Below are 16,797 nucleotides of genomic sequence, written 5' to 3'. Positions count from 1 at the left end.
GGAGGGGAGGGTTTTGACAAGACTTCTGTACTAAAAACTAACTGTACTTCAGCTGCACAGTCGCCTTTCGCTGAAGGCAAAAGTCATGCCTTTAGCTTTAAAAGCAAAAGTGCTGCAGATGCTCCTACAGAAACCCCAGAAAACAATCCCTCTGCTTCTCTTAATTCTCAATCCTCATTAATTCTTAGGCATAATTCACAATTACAATCTAATGTCCTAGATAAGTTCATGACACAACTTGCAAATGACCAAAGCACAGTTAGGGGCTTGCCCAACGAACCCAAAAGCAACACAGATATCGCTACTCAAACTCAACCGACGACCAACTATTTGAGTCATATTCATGATGACCCAAAAGAAGATGCTCCTCCAGATGAGCTACATCAACAGCAAGAGTGTTCAACAGAATCTGATAATGAAAAGATCTATTCTGTACAGGAGACACCGAGCATAAGCCTGGAAACAGCTGTAGGCCCATCTCATCCAATATATGCCCTTTCATCCTTTTGGGACGAAATGGAAAAGTTAACAATAAATGACATTTTACATCTTAGAGTAGCTAATAAATCTCCACTGCGCAGAACTGTTAATCCTGAAGAGAGTAGCTTGGTAGATGACACTGCTGACTCTGATTATTTCACACATTTGGATGACTCTAAACCAGACCGCTCAAGCTGTGAATTCTCACCTCTCTCAGATTTTGATGATGAGTTCCTACAAATAATAAACACAAGTGCAAACCCTAGCCCTGAGCCTCAAAGTGTCAAAGAGCAGACAAACAGTATTTTAGAGTCCAACTACATATCAGAACTCTTACCAGAACAAGAGCTACCCGGAGTGAACAATGAAAGTGAATCAGGGGACATCATAATGCTGTGTCCTCAGGATGGAATGCCACTTTACCTGTATCCAGCTACAGAGGCACAAGGCTTATATCTCACATCTAAGGCAGCAAGTAATGAAAATCCCTTCGAACTTGAAGGCATCAGGAATACACCGTCCCCGGTTTTATCAGTTGGCAGTACTCTAGATGATCAGTGCCTGTTTAGTTTCTCTGAGCTTTTTGCCAAAGACATTGACGAACAAGGACTTCAGACAAGGACCCCAGACAGATGCAGCTCTGTTGTCTCATTTTATTCCTCAAAGAAGTTGTCGGTGCCTGAGACGTATGATGACTTCTTCTCTGACTTTGTGGTCGGGAATCTTCTCTTTCCTTCTGTGCAAGATCAGACAGTTACGGTTCCCATCTTCTCTTCCTCACGCTCAGTGGTGAGAGATCTGGTATTCCCTGAGGTGGAGGAGCTGATTGAGGTGGATATTGAAGATGATAATTCCCCAATACGGGTCATGACTCGCTTTAGCAATCAGCCAAAAAGGTCTAAAAGTCCCTCGGGAACAACCAACTTTTACTTTTTCAGAGACCAGAGAAGAAACTGGAGTAGCTTTCTCTCCCTGAGAAGAATCAGATTTACAGAGATAGGTAGTACATGGTGCCAAAAAGTCAGCTCATGGATTTTCCAAATAGAAGCAACAAAGGTAACATCATACGTCTCAAGAGCCCAGCCAATGCCACATCTGTTCAACATGGGGAACAAGGCCCTGGAACCGTTTGTAGTACAGCAGGACCCACGTTCAATATACTGCATCAATCTCGAGTAAGCAAACACCCTCATAAATCTATTGACAGTGCCCATCTATCTAATTAGTTTTAGAATGATTCAGATGTTGTTTCAGACATTAAATATACAATATTGTGTATCTTGGCAATAAATGTGTTTGTGCTTAAAAAATATCATATATCATTAAAATAAATGCAAAAAACATGAACACAGTAAAAGTGACAAGAATTTCTTTGTTTTCAAAGAGGTTGTTGATGACTTTTGAACTAATTTGAGGAACAAAATTTGGCTCCAGATGTTTCCTCGATGCCCACAATCTAACATTAAGATGCTTTGGGAAAATTTGGTCCAGATGAATAGCTTTTAAAATCAATTTTTTGGGAAGTTGCAGGCATGTTGCTGTGCTATAGACTCGCAATGAGAAAATATAGAGGAAAAAAGCTCCAGACCAATATTACAATCTTTCTTTTACAGAAAGAGAGTGTCTCCACTTCTCCATAAAGCAGTCAGATATGTGCCTTGTGTGTATTGCCTTTGCTTCCTGGTTCCTTAAATCATACAATCCACAATCTACAGACATGTGGAAAGCAGGTATGTCAATGCATCACAAACAATATCATATGGCCATACTGATAGGGTGATCATTTCATTATACATCATAACTAGAAATTGCATAAATTAACATGTATTATTTTCCCTCTCAAATATTTCTCAGCTCTGCTAGCAAATGTGAGTGCAATATCTGCCATCCAGTACTTGCGAAAATATGTGAAAAAGGATGCAACTGAGGATGATTCATGATGTCTACTCTTACAGCTTTCCAAGAATTTCTCAGAAGGGGGCCAATGTACAATTAAGGGTTAATTTTGCACAAATTCATTGTAACGAACAAGTAGATATACATTATTCACATAGTATTACAACATAATCCCAACATAATTACATAATTATACAGTCCAGTTACGTTTTGTTTAATATACACTATCATTCAGAAGTTTGGAATCACCTGTCATATTAATAATTGCTGTTGTTTTATTCAAATTTCACTTACAGAGTTCAGATCGAAATACAAAAGGCTGGACACCAAAGGATATATTTAAGATGTTTATTTAATAATTATTTGATTATTTAATACTTTATTTATTTTCTTTAAAATGTAAGATTTTTGGGAACACCAGGAAGTTATAATATGATAATTAATATACTGTAATTATCCATCTGTAGTCATTCTCTGATAACCTATCTGCCTTGAGATTTGATCATTACTCTTCAGATATGAGGCATTCTGCATATTAATTTTATTATAACTCAATGTTCTGCAGGTTTGTCTATCATTATGGAAAATACTTACAACTCTGTTTATCATTCTGGATATTTCTAGAGTTTCCCCATTTTTACAGCTTCATACAAATAAGCTGAAACACACAAACCCATGAATATATAGTTTTATGTTATTTTTAATATTATTATTATTATTAGTAGTAGTAGTAGTAGTAGTAGTAGTAGTGGTGGTGGTGGTAGTTGTAGTAGTAGGAGTAGTATATGATTCCAAACTTTTGAACAGAAGTGTAGTTTGAGAAATCCAGGATACAAAAAGAAATACATTACTTTTTACTATTTACTGTAATTTTTACATTAACATTTGTTCAGTTGAAAGATACTGCTTTAGATATCAGGTTGATATGGACCAGAAGAGGGCACTGATAGGTTTTGTGTCAGTGATATTGTGAACTTATGATGTGCTAAACATAAGTAAGTTGTGTACTGAACATAAAGTGTTGTGGTAGGCCAAGTAACATTTAAGCAACATGTGAAATCGTTAAAATGATTTCATTTTAAACATAACTAAAAGAAACTGATTTCAGTGTTAGGTGTGTGTTGGTTCTGAGTTTTTGTCTAATAAACTGTATGTCAGGATAAGATGATAGCTATTGTTGTCACATAGAATTACTAGAAGGTTTTTATTCAGAATAGTTTGAGAAAACAGATATTTTTCAGACCTTTTGAGTCATACTCATTCATTCTCAGTCAGTAGTGTCACTCTCACAGAGGTTTAGCCTTATTATGCTGTATGTTAACAGACTGACTGTGTTTGAAGGAGGCAGTTTTTGAACTTTGAAGAAAATATAGAAAACATAAGCTTCAAGGGAGCCCTCAGTGGAATTTAGCAGTGACATGTATGAAGTGTTAAATAGTGTTAATAACTGCTATTCAATTATTATTCAGTGTAATTTCAGTTAAGGCACAAACACAGAAACGTGCCTTTTTCATAATAAATTTTTCATTTTGGAAATTAACAATGGAACATTCATGTACAAATGTATTGATAATGAAGGTATTGTATACATGTAAACATGCATTCTATTAAAATAAGCTTCATTCTTTATCAAAGCATACATACTATATACTAGATAAAGCGTTACTCTCAGTATTGGTGCTTTATTGTAGAAAATACTTTTGGCAATTGTGTATAGAAACAGTTGTAACATCAGTAGTTTTTGAGTAATTGTGTTAATAGCTCTAACTGATGTACAATTGAGTACACAAATAAGAATGACACTCCATTTTGTTGTCACAGTTAGCTTTATATTGTTACTTAGACATAATACTATATCCAGGGATATATGACAAGGTGTCAATGAATTAGTTATTTGCTATTAATACAGTTTCACTTGTATTGCAATAAACAGTCCAAAACTATTCTCTCTCTTCCTTTTGTCTATGTTATATAAACAAATGTTAAAAGGGATAAGACAGTGGAATACAGGTGACATATAGGCCAGTTAAGGACTTAACTACTACTGTGTTATATACTTATAAGAGTGTTCCCTCTAAGATATACCTGAAAAGAGGAAGTTAAAGAAAGGGTATGATACAGTATGTAAAGCATGCACTTTCTGCACACAGGTTATTTTACCTTTTCAAGCCCAAATCTACCATTGCAACATTTTAATTTACACATGTAATATATTATTTGATACATATACTATTTACAATCTTATAGAGAGTAGGTTTCAATAAATTTTGAAACTCTTTGCTATATTGTGAGTATTCAGGATATTGGACAGCACCTCGCAAATACTAAATAAATCTAGTGCTTTAGCACTGTAACAAAGTTACATTAGATTTCCTTTTGTAACAGTAAAAACTGCTAAGTAATATTCATGCAAGGAAAACAAAGTCAATGTGCTTGGAAAAGGCTAGTTATTTCATACAATACAACAAAGTAGGGCAAACTCTCAAGTGCAGAAAAAGGGGGAAAACCGATCCCATACAATGTTATCTCTGAAGAAAAAAAAACAGAGCTAATACCCTGAATACAGAATTTTCTCCATAGTCCACAGTGTTCGTCAATCATTTCAAGACTGTTTATCTCCCTCTTTCTTCAGACGGCTGTTGAACACATAACACCACAACATGAGTATGAGAACAATGCAATGAACACAGTAAAACAAAAAGTTTTAGTGGATGTAGTTGTGTGCAAAAGTTTGGATGCCTCTGCCGAATTTGACGTAATAAAATAAAACATAACTGTGGCCTGTGCAAACGTTATGTTGTATTTAATGTTTTTTTCAGTATATATATATATATATAATATATATATATATAATTATATACAAATTGTGCAGTAAATTTGACAGAAAAATGCCATCTTTACATCCGTTTACTATAGATGATGTGTTAACTTATTTTCACTTAGAAAATGAACAAAACATGCAATAAGACTAGGGGTGTACAAACGTTTGCATCCAACTGTATATATTAGCTAAAATACCAGCAGTTCCTCCCCATGCTGTGTTAAAGGCCACTGTTTTAAAGGAATACTTGGGTACGGAGAGCGGCAACACTGCTGTTCTATGTTTTACAATGGTAACTACACATTTATAAATGTCTAGTTCACATAAAACTAGTATGTTTAAAATTCAAGTTGAAGTCACTGCAGCTCACCTGTAGTAGTCCTCTTGGCTAGGAAGTGGAGCACTGTGCAGGTGTGCGTGTCCGTGCAGCCACTGCTGTTCCAGAGCCAGTCTCTGCAGCTCTGCTGACTGCGCCTGCATTGCCTGCAGCTGATGTGCAGCTGACATGGGCCCCAGGGGTCCAGGTATATCTCTAGGGAATGCTGCCCCTAATAACACAATGCCAAGTGGTAAGCAAAAATAGCCTAGGCTTTTACTTTATACAGTCATATATAAACATCCTTTGCTTTGTAGAGGATGTATAACTATTCATTTTTACAATTCAGCTAGTTAATCCAAAAGATATCAATAATTTAATTAAATGGTGCTGGATTCTTAATTTTAAGATGATTATAACACAGGCATTTTTTCAGCCTACTCTAAGATAACATGCAGATGACAGCAGATCTGGTCCATCTATTATCTTTGGCTTCACATTTAGCAGGAAATTATGTTTCTGGACTCTCCTCCTGCAAGCTTCTGCTGCTTCTGCCACCACCATTATATTACTGAAAAAAGACTCTGTCCTTAAATAGTCAACAATTGCCCAAAGGGCCGATGAGCGGACACAGTCAACTAGTTGAGTCTATTACAACTACTCTGTACAAGTCCTATACACTCATTACAAAAAGGGTCCTACATAGTACCCAAAATTCTCTGACTAGTAACAACAACTAAACACTTTTGGTGCTGTACAGAACTATTTTTTAAATAGGTTCTTTGAAGAACTGAATACAACACTTTGTCAACCATTTTAATACTTCTTTTACTGATGTATCATTGAGGAACCTTTTTTTAAAGGTTGTATGGTGTATGTGACTCACCAAAGAGTGGGTGCCGCAGCATGTCATGTTCATGAGGCAACTCACTCAGCAGAGGGTTGGGAATAGCACCTGGTGGATAGGGGAATCGTGCCAGAGGTGGACCTGCAGCCAGAGGGTCCACCAGAGGATGAGGCCCTGATCCTGAAACAGGAAAAGATCACCCCACAAATTTAACCACTTCTCTTCCACTGTTCTTTAATCATAATTTTCCTTAAGGCTTAGGTATCAGTAAACACGGGCAATAAAGAAAGCAGGTATGATATCATATAATTCTCATTCATAGCTCACTGAAATATGTTGAGAAATTCTGTTGAATGTGTAGATTCTAAACTTTCAATCAAAACCACAATTGGAAAATAGGAAAAGATACCTGAATCTCAAGTGGAATTTGATAAAAAGGTATAGTCTTTTTAGTGAAAATAAAAAATATCTCTTATACATTACTGCCATGCCAACAACAAACACAACAGTAATAACTGTAGACTTCAAAGGGTTAAAACAAAGTTATCTGTAATCTGACACTTAATACCGCCACGTGATTTCCTTTTAGGTTTAGTTCTATCAGATGCTCGGGTTATGATACTGTAAATCAGAGTTAAGATTCTCACCCTGGTTCAGTGGGTCCTGTTGGTGCAAATGGAGGTGGGAGTGAATGTGCGAGTGCTGGTGATGATGTGGCGTTACATTGAGCATTTGTAGCCTGGCAACCGGGTCGCCAGCGACAACGGTCGCAGCCATCCTCTCGGCATGGAGTCGTTCTGCCGTTAGCCGCTCTGCGTACGTTATCTCTGGCCGTGGTGGCGCCACCATGCTTCTCTCCATGGCTGGATGGAAGGGGGCAAAAGGGTGCGGTCCAGCGACATGAGGAAGCGCCAGGGCTCCGTGTCGGGCGAAATGCTCCATGGGATTGGCTGAAGGGTGAAGAGTCTCCAGCTCTGGTGGTTTCACCTCAAAGCCTGGCTTCATTCTCTCTCGGATCTCTCTCTCTCTGAGTTCCCGCAGCTCTCGCTCGCGGAGAGCAGGATCAGCTGCATAGAGGCTCTGCATGTGATAAGCCAGCAGGTGATCGCCCGGCCCCAGGGGCACAAAGAAGGGGTGGTTGCGGTTGCTGGGTGACATGACGTGTGGCCGGGCATACTCGCTGAGAGTGCGCAGGGCTGGGGTGTCTGGACCCAGGTATGGGGGAACAGCAGCCACTGTGGTTGGGGGTGGGGGCTCAAATGACGCACGGCCTGGCTGTGCATGGGTGGTGAGTGGGTGATCACTCAGACGACCATCATGGGAGGAGCTGGAAGCTCGCTGCGAGTCAAGAAAAGTAAATAAGTAAGTAAATATTAGTGCCAGGCAGAATGCATTTATGTGCCAAAACCAGTTTTAAAAACATTTTCCTCAAACTTTTACACTTTTCATAATTTCAACACGGAAAATAGTTAGCTAACTCTGATAACTGTCCCACTGGTTTGTGCTATTGTGAGTGAATGGCTAGACTTCTTCCTTTCGCCTTGCAAGTAAAAGGTGGACATCACCACCTAGTGTAGCTATGAATTGTTCAAAATTCAAGCCTTTGCTACTAGTACCAGAAGAACAGACCAGCATAATCATCTAATTGGAAAAAAAAACTCAAAAGTGTATCATTAATATCAGAAAAAGCTGATTTCAGTAATTATCTGATTGCTAGACCTGGGCCAAATAAATACACTCAGCAACATAACACTATCCTGCTGCACTGTGTCAGATCAAAGTGAACTCCATTAACTATTTCTTTTAAATCAGTAAATGAATATAAGTATAAATCAACAATCAATAATCAAACATCTGAAGAACTTACAGAAGCTCTATCTGAATCTCTCTCTCTTTCACGCTCCCTCTCTCTTTCTCTTTCCCGCTCCCTCTCTCTTTCTCGACCCTGACGAGCACTCTGTTCTGCCTCTCTTCGAAGCCTTTCAGCGGCCTCCTCCCGCTTCTTGGCCAGTTTAGAGGAAGCGAGTGGGGTAAAGTAGAGGTCTGTACGAGAACAGGAGTTGTAGCCTCTGCTCAGGTGTTTGATGAACCTGTTAATGATTAAAAAAATTGTTGACAGTGAAAACTACAATTTAAACAAAAGAAAGACATTACTTTCTACACTTTACATTTAGAAACCAAATTTACACATACCTTGCTGACTGGCTTGCGTGGCTGGCTATATTGACAACTGTTGGTTCTGGGGAGGGGCTCCTGCGAGGAGGCGGTGGGCTATCGCACTCCTCATCCTCATCTACCGGCTCCTCTTTGATGGTCATTTGTGGAGGTCCAGTGGGAATGCTTGGTGCAGAGGAAGTGGAAGGCTGAGGGCCAGGTGCAGATAGGGGGCCGGGTGCAGATACAGGGCCAGGGCCAGGGCCAGGAGCTGAGGATGAAGCCACAGCAAATGGAGAAGTGGATTCAGGCATAGGACGGGAGTTCTGGGAGAGGGAAGGATGAGGGCAGGCTGCAGTTGGAGGTGGACCAGCAAGATGGCTTTTGACCTGATGGGTTTGAGACTGAGTCAGCACAGGTGGCTGAGGAGGATGAGGCTGGGGCATGATGTGGAGTGGAGGAGGTTGAGAGCATGGGGGGTGTTGAGCAGGTAGAGACGCCAGAGGCTTTAGGGCTGGAGGTGGAGGCAGATTTGGGTGGATTTGAAGGAACGGAGGAGAAGCAGGGAGGTGAGGAGGAGGGTGCTTGTGAGAAGAGGGAATAGGGGTGGTTGGTGGGGGTTTGATTTGAGATACGGATGCTGGTGGATGTGCAGGATGTATGCTTTCACGCTGAAGGTGCACAGGCTTGGGGGGGAAGCCATGAGTGGGATGGGGTCCAGGTGGATGGTTCTGGATCTGGCTGGGGTGGGGATGATACTGAGAAGGCTGTGGTAAGGACTGTCCCTGTCCTGGACCAGGTCCTGGACCTGGGAAAGATGAGGGCCCAGAGTGAGGCTGAGAGGTGAGTGGCCCCTCTGGACCCCTTTGAGCCCTTCTCTGAGCTATTACCGACGGATCATCTTGGGAAATGTCCACAGGTATGACGACCCTTGAGGTGGTGGTGGTGGCAGTGGTGATAGTGGTGGATACTCCAGGGGATGGCACGCTTGAGGGAGAAGGCTGAGATGGCATAGGGGACGGTGTCTGAGACAGCGCTGGGGTAGCAGGTGCCACAGCAGGCTGCTGGACTTGGTTCTGCGGCCCAGGTGGAGGTGGAGGAACAGGGGAGTCAGAATCACTCTCATTGGCCTGCATTGGGCTGGCCAAGCTGGGGGAGGAGCTCCGGTTGTCCTGGTCTATGTCTTTAGTATCGCTGCTGCCATCATCATTAGCACTGCGGCTGTCTGAGCTTTCGCCTTCACCCTCTCCTTCTGACGGTGAGTCTGGACCCTCCTGAATAAACAACGCAGACCTCCTGAATTTAGCTGTCTATGAAATACAGTACTGTGCAAAAGTCATAGGCTAGCCAGGAAAAAAAAATGTTTATCTGGGCACTTCGTATGTTTTTGATTATAAGAAACACTATACAACATAGTAATAAGTACAAGTATACAAATAAATATCAAGCTGGTAAAAAGCAACAAGACTCGGGATAATTAAAATAATTATAATTAGAATACAGGTTTGGTTGCTTTTCTTCTAAATGCACCCATTCTTTGCATATCTTAAATTAAATTTCAGCAACAGCACACCTGATTACTTAATGAAGTACAGCTATATACACCTATATAAACTCAACTGGATGGCAACTACAAATACTAGGCTTCCTCAAGGAAAGGTTTGGAAATTATAATAACAACATATTGGCAAACATTAAATCACAATTTATTGCATTAATGTTTATTTGTATTTATTTTCAAGGCAAATAAACACTTTTTGGCCAAATAAATAGCTTTAAACATTATTTTGTCAGGTGGCCTAAGACTTCTGTACTTTACTGAACAGCATCAAAAATACAAAATGGAGTATAATTCATAAAAGCCCATGCCTATGCTGTAGCCTGCAAGTACACAGCTTAGCATAACCCATAACACGACATCAGAAGACTAGGATTAAAGCTGTGAATCATCTAAAGATCTAAATCATGCGGCAATAAGCGGGCATCATTCTGTTCTTTTTACCTGAGTCTTGGGCCGTTTCATGTTTTTTCTTTCTGGTTCATCTGTATCTGGGGCACCAGTCTCTCTCTGTCTCTTCACTCCTTTTACAAGGGATGGTTCCACTTTCATCTTCTGAAATGAGAAGTGAACCACAATAAAAGGTTAAATTACTCAAACAGTCATTGAAAACCAATAACTAACAGGTACATAAATCGAAAAGCCACTAGAGAAAATAAAAAGGCTTACCTTGTTTGCCTTCCCAGGTATGCTGGTTTTGGCATCAGCACTGGATGCCCTGGTTGTCATGGCAGAGGAGCTGGTTCTGGGGGTGTGGCCACTGGCTCGGACATCATCATGAGAGGGAGACAACCCCCTATCAGGACTTCCTGTCAGCCTGTTCCGCCCACTTCGGAGAGAGGACATCTACGGAGGAAATATATTTATTTAAACATTAAATATATGATAGCCAGAAATTCTGCAGAAATTAATTAAAGTAATCTAATTCAAATAATAATAAAATATCTCACCTTTTGTTAACAAACACAAATGTGGTATTGATTGAAAATTTGGAATCCACCCTTTCGACTGAATTTCTCCTCTTGTTTGTGCGTTTGAAGTAATAAATATATAATTACAACATGCTTCTGTTATTTCTGGCAATAAACGTGACATCTATGTTTACAATCATTTACAAGTCACGGCTCATTGAAGCAAGCAGAGAAATTCAGAAAAAGTATAGATTCTAAACTTTCAATCAATGACACATTTGTGTTTGTAAGTATATAGGAAGATGTTTTATTAGGATTTGAATTAGATAATAAATTATTTCTTCAGTCCTATTTTGCAAAATTAAAATATCCTTTTTTTTGCTAGGCTTTTGTCATTTCTTAACAGTGAAAATAACTGAATAAATTCAAATTTGCAGGACTGAACAATCCAGAACGTAAGCTGAACTTAAATCTAATTCATAATGTAACTGTGTAACTACCTATACCTATAACTATGTAATCATTATTTAATTCTGTAATAACAATAATAACTTTGGACTTCTAAGGGTTAAATATTACCTAGCAGAAAATATACTAATAAAAGCAACTATCAGAAATTTTGACACCAAGAAGTACACAGAAAGCAGAAGACACCCTGAACGACGGTGAAAAGACTGAGGATGGTGAAACACTGAACTCACTGGTGCTCTGCTGCGACGCGTCTTCATCCCGTGACGACCGCCCAGCCCCTCCTCCTCCTCCCGGACAGGTTTGAACAGGTAGGGTGGGTCGGCTGGTTTGGGTGCAGGCGGCAGGCGTCTGTGCTTGCTGAAGTGGGAGTGGCAGCCAGAGCACAGCAGGAAGTTGTCTCTGCCTCCGTGATGCCAGTCCTTAGAGCCTGCAGGCAGACATGCAGCCAATCAGAAACAGAAAACCAACAAAAAAGTACAAAAAACAAAGTCTGATGGGTGACAATGTTGAAATGACCACTCAAAATAACTCTTAGTAACATGTGCAAATATTAATACAAGGTCAATGAATCCTTCGTCTGCTCTCTGCCTCTTTTTTACTTTAAAAATGCTTTTTAAATATTCATGGCTGGAAAAAAAGCACAATGAGACCTTGTTGTCACCCATGTGGGGGTGGACGGCAGAATAATACAACAGCTGCTTTAAAGGTTGGCCTTCACGTAGAGCTACACAAAGTGGTATAATGTGTGCTGTCCTTAAAAATAAACATATTAGTTGTGAACTATGTAAGTCCACTACACAGTAAGGTACTAGTGAACACAGAGTCACATATTTAAAGCGTTTGTTGATACTTAAATTGTTATAATAAGTTTGAATAAAAAACAAGGTAGAAATATGATGAAACAATGCTTAAAAACGTTGATCAGACCTATTTGCCAACTTTCTAGGTGTGGTCATAATATACATGCTTGGCTGACATCTCTTATTCCACTGAAGCAGAACTAAACACAATAGCGCTAAAGGGCAGAAAGATGTTGAATATGTAGGCAGTGGTGTTAAATGCTGCCATGGCCAGTTGGACGAATGAAGAAAACAAGCACATATGCAGATGAGCTAGCCTGATAACTCTAGATAAGAGAGAGAGACTGTGGGGGAACACAATTTTGTTAAAGCTGTGTGTGCAGGACAAACCACATCAGCCTTGTGATGGGTGAGAGTACTACTTACATTAGCATTATACAAGGTTGGGACTGCCCTGTTTACACTGAAAAGGAAGATTTTTTGTGAAATACATCTATTTAGTGGACAGTGGAAAGTTATTATTAGGACATACTTTGTGTATATATTATGTGCCCACAAGATTAACCTTATTAGCACAAAAACATACATTTAGGTTCCCTGAGGGGCCTTTAATGACAGTTAATGATGTAGATGTGCGCTACACTACATGTTAATGCCATGGAGGTTCACTGCATGTTAAATTCCTTGTTAAATATAGCACCACAGCACATCTGACTCTGTGAGCAAGGAGCAAGTGTCACATCACAGCAAGACTTAAGAAACATCTAATTTGCAGTGCATAGACAAAAGAGTTACCACCTCGATTTAGGAAAAAAAGAAGAAAAAAAATTATAGTCACAGTCTCAGTACTAAATCTAGTGATTCTACTAAACGAAGAAGACTGACCATATCATGATACACATCGTTACTGTCCAAAATTCAATTAAGAATACATCTTCAGTCTAATAAGCACAGCAGCATAAGGGAGAATGTATTTGGTAACAGGTGAGATGTACTTACTGGTGGTCAGACAGTGGCTGCAAGCTTGACCTTTGCCTCCCTGCTCACTGTCCTCACTGTCTAGATCATCCTCACTGGCTGAACTGAGTTCCACTACAGAGTGAGTGAGAGAAAGAGAGAAAAACAGCAGGCATGATACTTATGACACTTATTTATGCTAACTAGACACAATGCACCATAATGTCACAAACAAAATGTGCGGTGAAAAACTCACTGGAAGAGGTGCGAGAGGTAGTATTGGCAGCAGCCACTGCGTTGCGTGTTTTGACCTTGCGGGATGCAGGCTGTCTGCGGTGCTGCCTTTGAGGTCGCGACCCTACAGCTTCAGGAGTTTTCTTCCAGTAGTAGTAGAATGTAATCAGCTCACCCTGAAAGCAGAAGTAGGTTGTAAAAGTTAAAATGACCTTTAGCTTTTTTTAAGGGTGATATTTTTAGGAATGATAATTAAGTTCTTCTTACTGTTTTCTTATTTGGGAGCAGATCTTTTCGGATCCTGAAAAAGTTTTTGCCGTACTGTCTGAGGCCTTTGATGAACCGTTTCTGGAATTAAGAATAAAGTAAGAGAAAGAAAACTCTTTACATTTTCATTCTATAGTTGCCCATGTTGACTTTTTGTTTTCAATATTATCTCTAATGTATACTAAAATTACATGCCAAAAGCAATTGTATGATAAACACTTCAAACACTCAAGCAGCGATTTTTTATTGAAACAGCTTCATCCAATGTGTGACCTGGAGAACCACAATGTTAAAACATCATTTCTCACCACTTCATCCTCTGACCAGCATTTCTCAATAAGTTTAGGGACTGGTTTCTTCACCAGGCACTGCAGAGCTTTGGCTGCATCATACTGGCTTTCATGGAGCTGAAGAAGATAAAAAAAAATCTTACAAAGCCATTCTGTCTTTAAAACCTCAATGAACCTTTTGAAATATTATCAGTATTTCAGCATATTTTTACTGAGATAAAACACTGATGTTGTTCAAAACTCAGACCACTGTTTGTTACTTTAATTACATGATTAACAATGACACTAACACAAACATCAACATAATGTCATAGAGTATAACACAGTTAACTACAATTCAAATGTATATTTTCTTTTATGTGTATTATAATGTGTATTACATAATATTGAGCCTTGCAGTAGAGTCTGCACTTATGTTGACCACAAAAAGTGTCAACAGTCTCAGCACAAAAAAAAAGTTTAAAAACTGACCGTGTTTAAAGCGTTCAAAGTGGTATCATCTCGGGACGCTGCCAGACAGCCGTCCTCTGTTGAGCCTCCATCACACATCCCTGCAAATGCTGCCATGCTCCTAATTATAGGGACAATAAATAATCAAAACAGTCAGGGATAAGCTATCTTATAAATACCAGCCAAATATACACACACATCGCCTTTCCCTGCAACTCACTAGTTGTTCAGATTTAAGGGACACATGTAGCACCAGGCAGGGCCAACTAACCTGGCAGCTCGCAGGTACATGAGCAGGTCACAATCATTGACTCCTGGTGTCCAGACCAGCTCCTCTTTCTCTGTGACCGAGTCAGTACAAGGAGCAGGAAGTGGCTGCAGCTCAGGGAGTTTGGCCTGCCCATCCAAACAAAAACAAAACAAAATACAGTGCAATCCAATAGTTATGTACATTCACACAAATGCATGTGTGCACTGTCTAAAAGAGTGTACATGGTCATAAGTACATAAGAAATATAAAGTTCTGATGACTTTTAAATATTTTATCTAATAAGACCTTCGGTATTTTCCACCCACCTGATGACTTGGGCCCACTCGAATCTCTCCTTGTGTGCTATTCAGCTGCCTGAAACACAGATGAGCTACTTAGTCTTGAAAACATGCAGCACAGAGCTCTGCATAAATGTTGCTGTCTGGAAAAAGAAAAACCTTCATACAGAAGATGCCAATCATATACTGGCAACGTTTTAAGGCAATGGAAATGAAATATAATGAAGGGGATATAAGCAAACTGGTAGCAACAGCCCTCAATATCACACTTATCTGAATAATTTAAACAGGAATTAGAATCAAATAAAGAAAAAAATATTTTTTTGTTCGCAATCACCTCTAAAGAGACCATGCCCTTAATCTGATTCTGTGGATTCAAGAACGTTGTTCAGATACAGAAATACACACATGCTACCACACATATAAAACAGACACACACACACACAAGTCCCAAACTCTTTATTAGGTTCAGAAACACTTGGAAAAGTTTGAGCTGTGCCATGGCGGACGCTTCGTTAACGTTTCCACCCTTTTAAATCGCCTCATTTTTTAGCGTTAATCACAACATGTCATTTGCCTATCAGCGGTCTGCAGGATCAATCCAGATCCCACCCATTTATCTCCAGTAGCCAATCTACGGCCGTCGGCCCCGTTCCCTCCAAAGGTTATATAAACAGGGGCTTAAACATGGAGCTCTGAACAAATCGGTAATTTTGCAGACGAGAGCACGGAATGACACCCAGCCACCAGCCGTCTCCACACTCGACATCTGAAGAGAAACGCACGAATTCATGGTGCTGTTTAAGTCGGTGTTTGCTAACGCTTCAGAAAATACCCGGTGAAAAGAGGATTTCCTCCCACGGGAATAAACAGGCTATTAAGTAGACAAACAAAACTTGCGAGCTCAATGTTCGCTAAAATACGCAGCACAAAATGAAATGACCATCCGCCATGGCCAGATAACCAGCATCTGTCCCCTCTTCCCTCTTGTCAGAGTGCTAGCTAGCCTTCGCTTCGCCTCGTCTCTGTGTGTAGCCGAGCGAGGCAAGCTGTCAAGTTCATAACCGTCTATATTCGCACTAGACTGCAAAAGTACTTGCGGTGCCTGACGGAAAAACGCAAGTGCAGATTAAAAAAAGGAAGCTTCGGTAAGAAAAAAGAAACCCAACAAACCTTCGAGGACTGAACAAGTCGTCCATGGCGGAGGCTCTTTCGGTTGTGTTTACAGTTTGTTTGGTTCTGCGGCGGCTCAAAACTAAGCTATTCCTTCTATTTCATACTACTCAAAATGGAGGCTACGCGGAGTATTTTTTCCGAGCTCAGCCGATGACCTCAGTCTTCACGCACAGCCTACCGAGATCCCCCTCCATAAGCATAACTGAGCATGTGCCGCCGCCGCCGTCGCTAATGGAATCATCTCCGTGTCCGGTCTGTCCGTCCAGAAACGAGCGAGGAAACCAGCCGAGGCTGCCTGGAATGTAGACGATCCGAGGAGATTATCGACGGGGGCGTAGTGTGTAAACTGTGAAATCGAGGGGGCTAAATTACCCCGACACACATTCACAGCGCCGCTCGGAGCTATGTCAATACGGTAACGTTATCCGTTTAATCGTAGCGCAGTTATCTGGAACACTTCGAAATGTGCACGACTGCTCACTTATCGTAGCGTGACTGAATACAGGACTGTTCCCCTCCCCCCAGTGTTTAATCCACAGTGTCCATTCCACATCATTCAACTTGGCATCATCTCACAACCCAGCCACGGAGCTCACACCAGTTAAAAATGAACTAATATT

At 40.4% G+C, this 16,797-nt stretch overlaps 2 protein-coding genes across 2 annotated transcripts; one reads left to right on the top strand and one right to left on the bottom strand.

Moving 5' to 3' along the window:
* The first annotated feature begins 228 nt into the window (after positions 1-228).
* si:ch211-157b11.14 (uncharacterized protein LOC799552 homolog) lies at positions 229-3,197 on the top strand. The gene is made up of 3 exons (XM_036569665.1): positions 229-1,655; positions 2,094-2,210; positions 2,335-3,197. The coding sequence occupies exons 1-2, from the start codon at positions 229-231 to the stop codon at positions 2,170-2,172; spliced, it is 1,506 nt and encodes a 501-aa protein (XP_036425558.1). The 3' UTR covers positions 2,173-2,210; positions 2,335-3,197.
* An 841-nt stretch (positions 3,198-4,038) lies between these two features.
* Positions 4,039-16,694, bottom strand: rereb (arginine-glutamic acid dipeptide (RE) repeats b). The gene is made up of 17 exons (XM_036570850.1): positions 16,175-16,694; positions 15,029-15,077; positions 14,724-14,848; positions 14,474-14,573; positions 14,021-14,119; positions 13,713-13,793; positions 13,468-13,621; positions 13,254-13,346; positions 11,685-11,881; positions 10,742-10,918; positions 10,517-10,627; positions 8,554-9,788; positions 8,228-8,450; positions 7,008-7,698; positions 6,400-6,540; positions 5,568-5,745; positions 4,039-5,012 (listed from the first exon to the last, which is right to left on the bottom strand). The coding sequence occupies exons 1-17, from the start codon at positions 16,198-16,200 to the stop codon at positions 4,979-4,981; spliced, it is 3,714 nt and encodes a 1,237-aa protein (XP_036426743.1). The 5' UTR covers positions 16,201-16,694; the 3' UTR covers positions 4,039-4,978.
* Between the last annotated feature and the right edge of the window lie 103 nt (positions 16,695-16,797).

The sequence above is a fragment of the Colossoma macropomum genome, unplaced genomic scaffold, assembly GCF_904425465.1.
Source record: "Colossoma macropomum unplaced genomic scaffold, Colossoma_macropomum, whole genome shotgun sequence".
NCBI classification, from domain to species: domain Eukaryota; kingdom Metazoa; phylum Chordata; class Actinopteri; order Characiformes; family Serrasalmidae; genus Colossoma; species Colossoma macropomum.
Note: the sequence above shows the minus strand (reverse complement) of the source record. Positions and strands in the feature narration are given on the sequence as shown.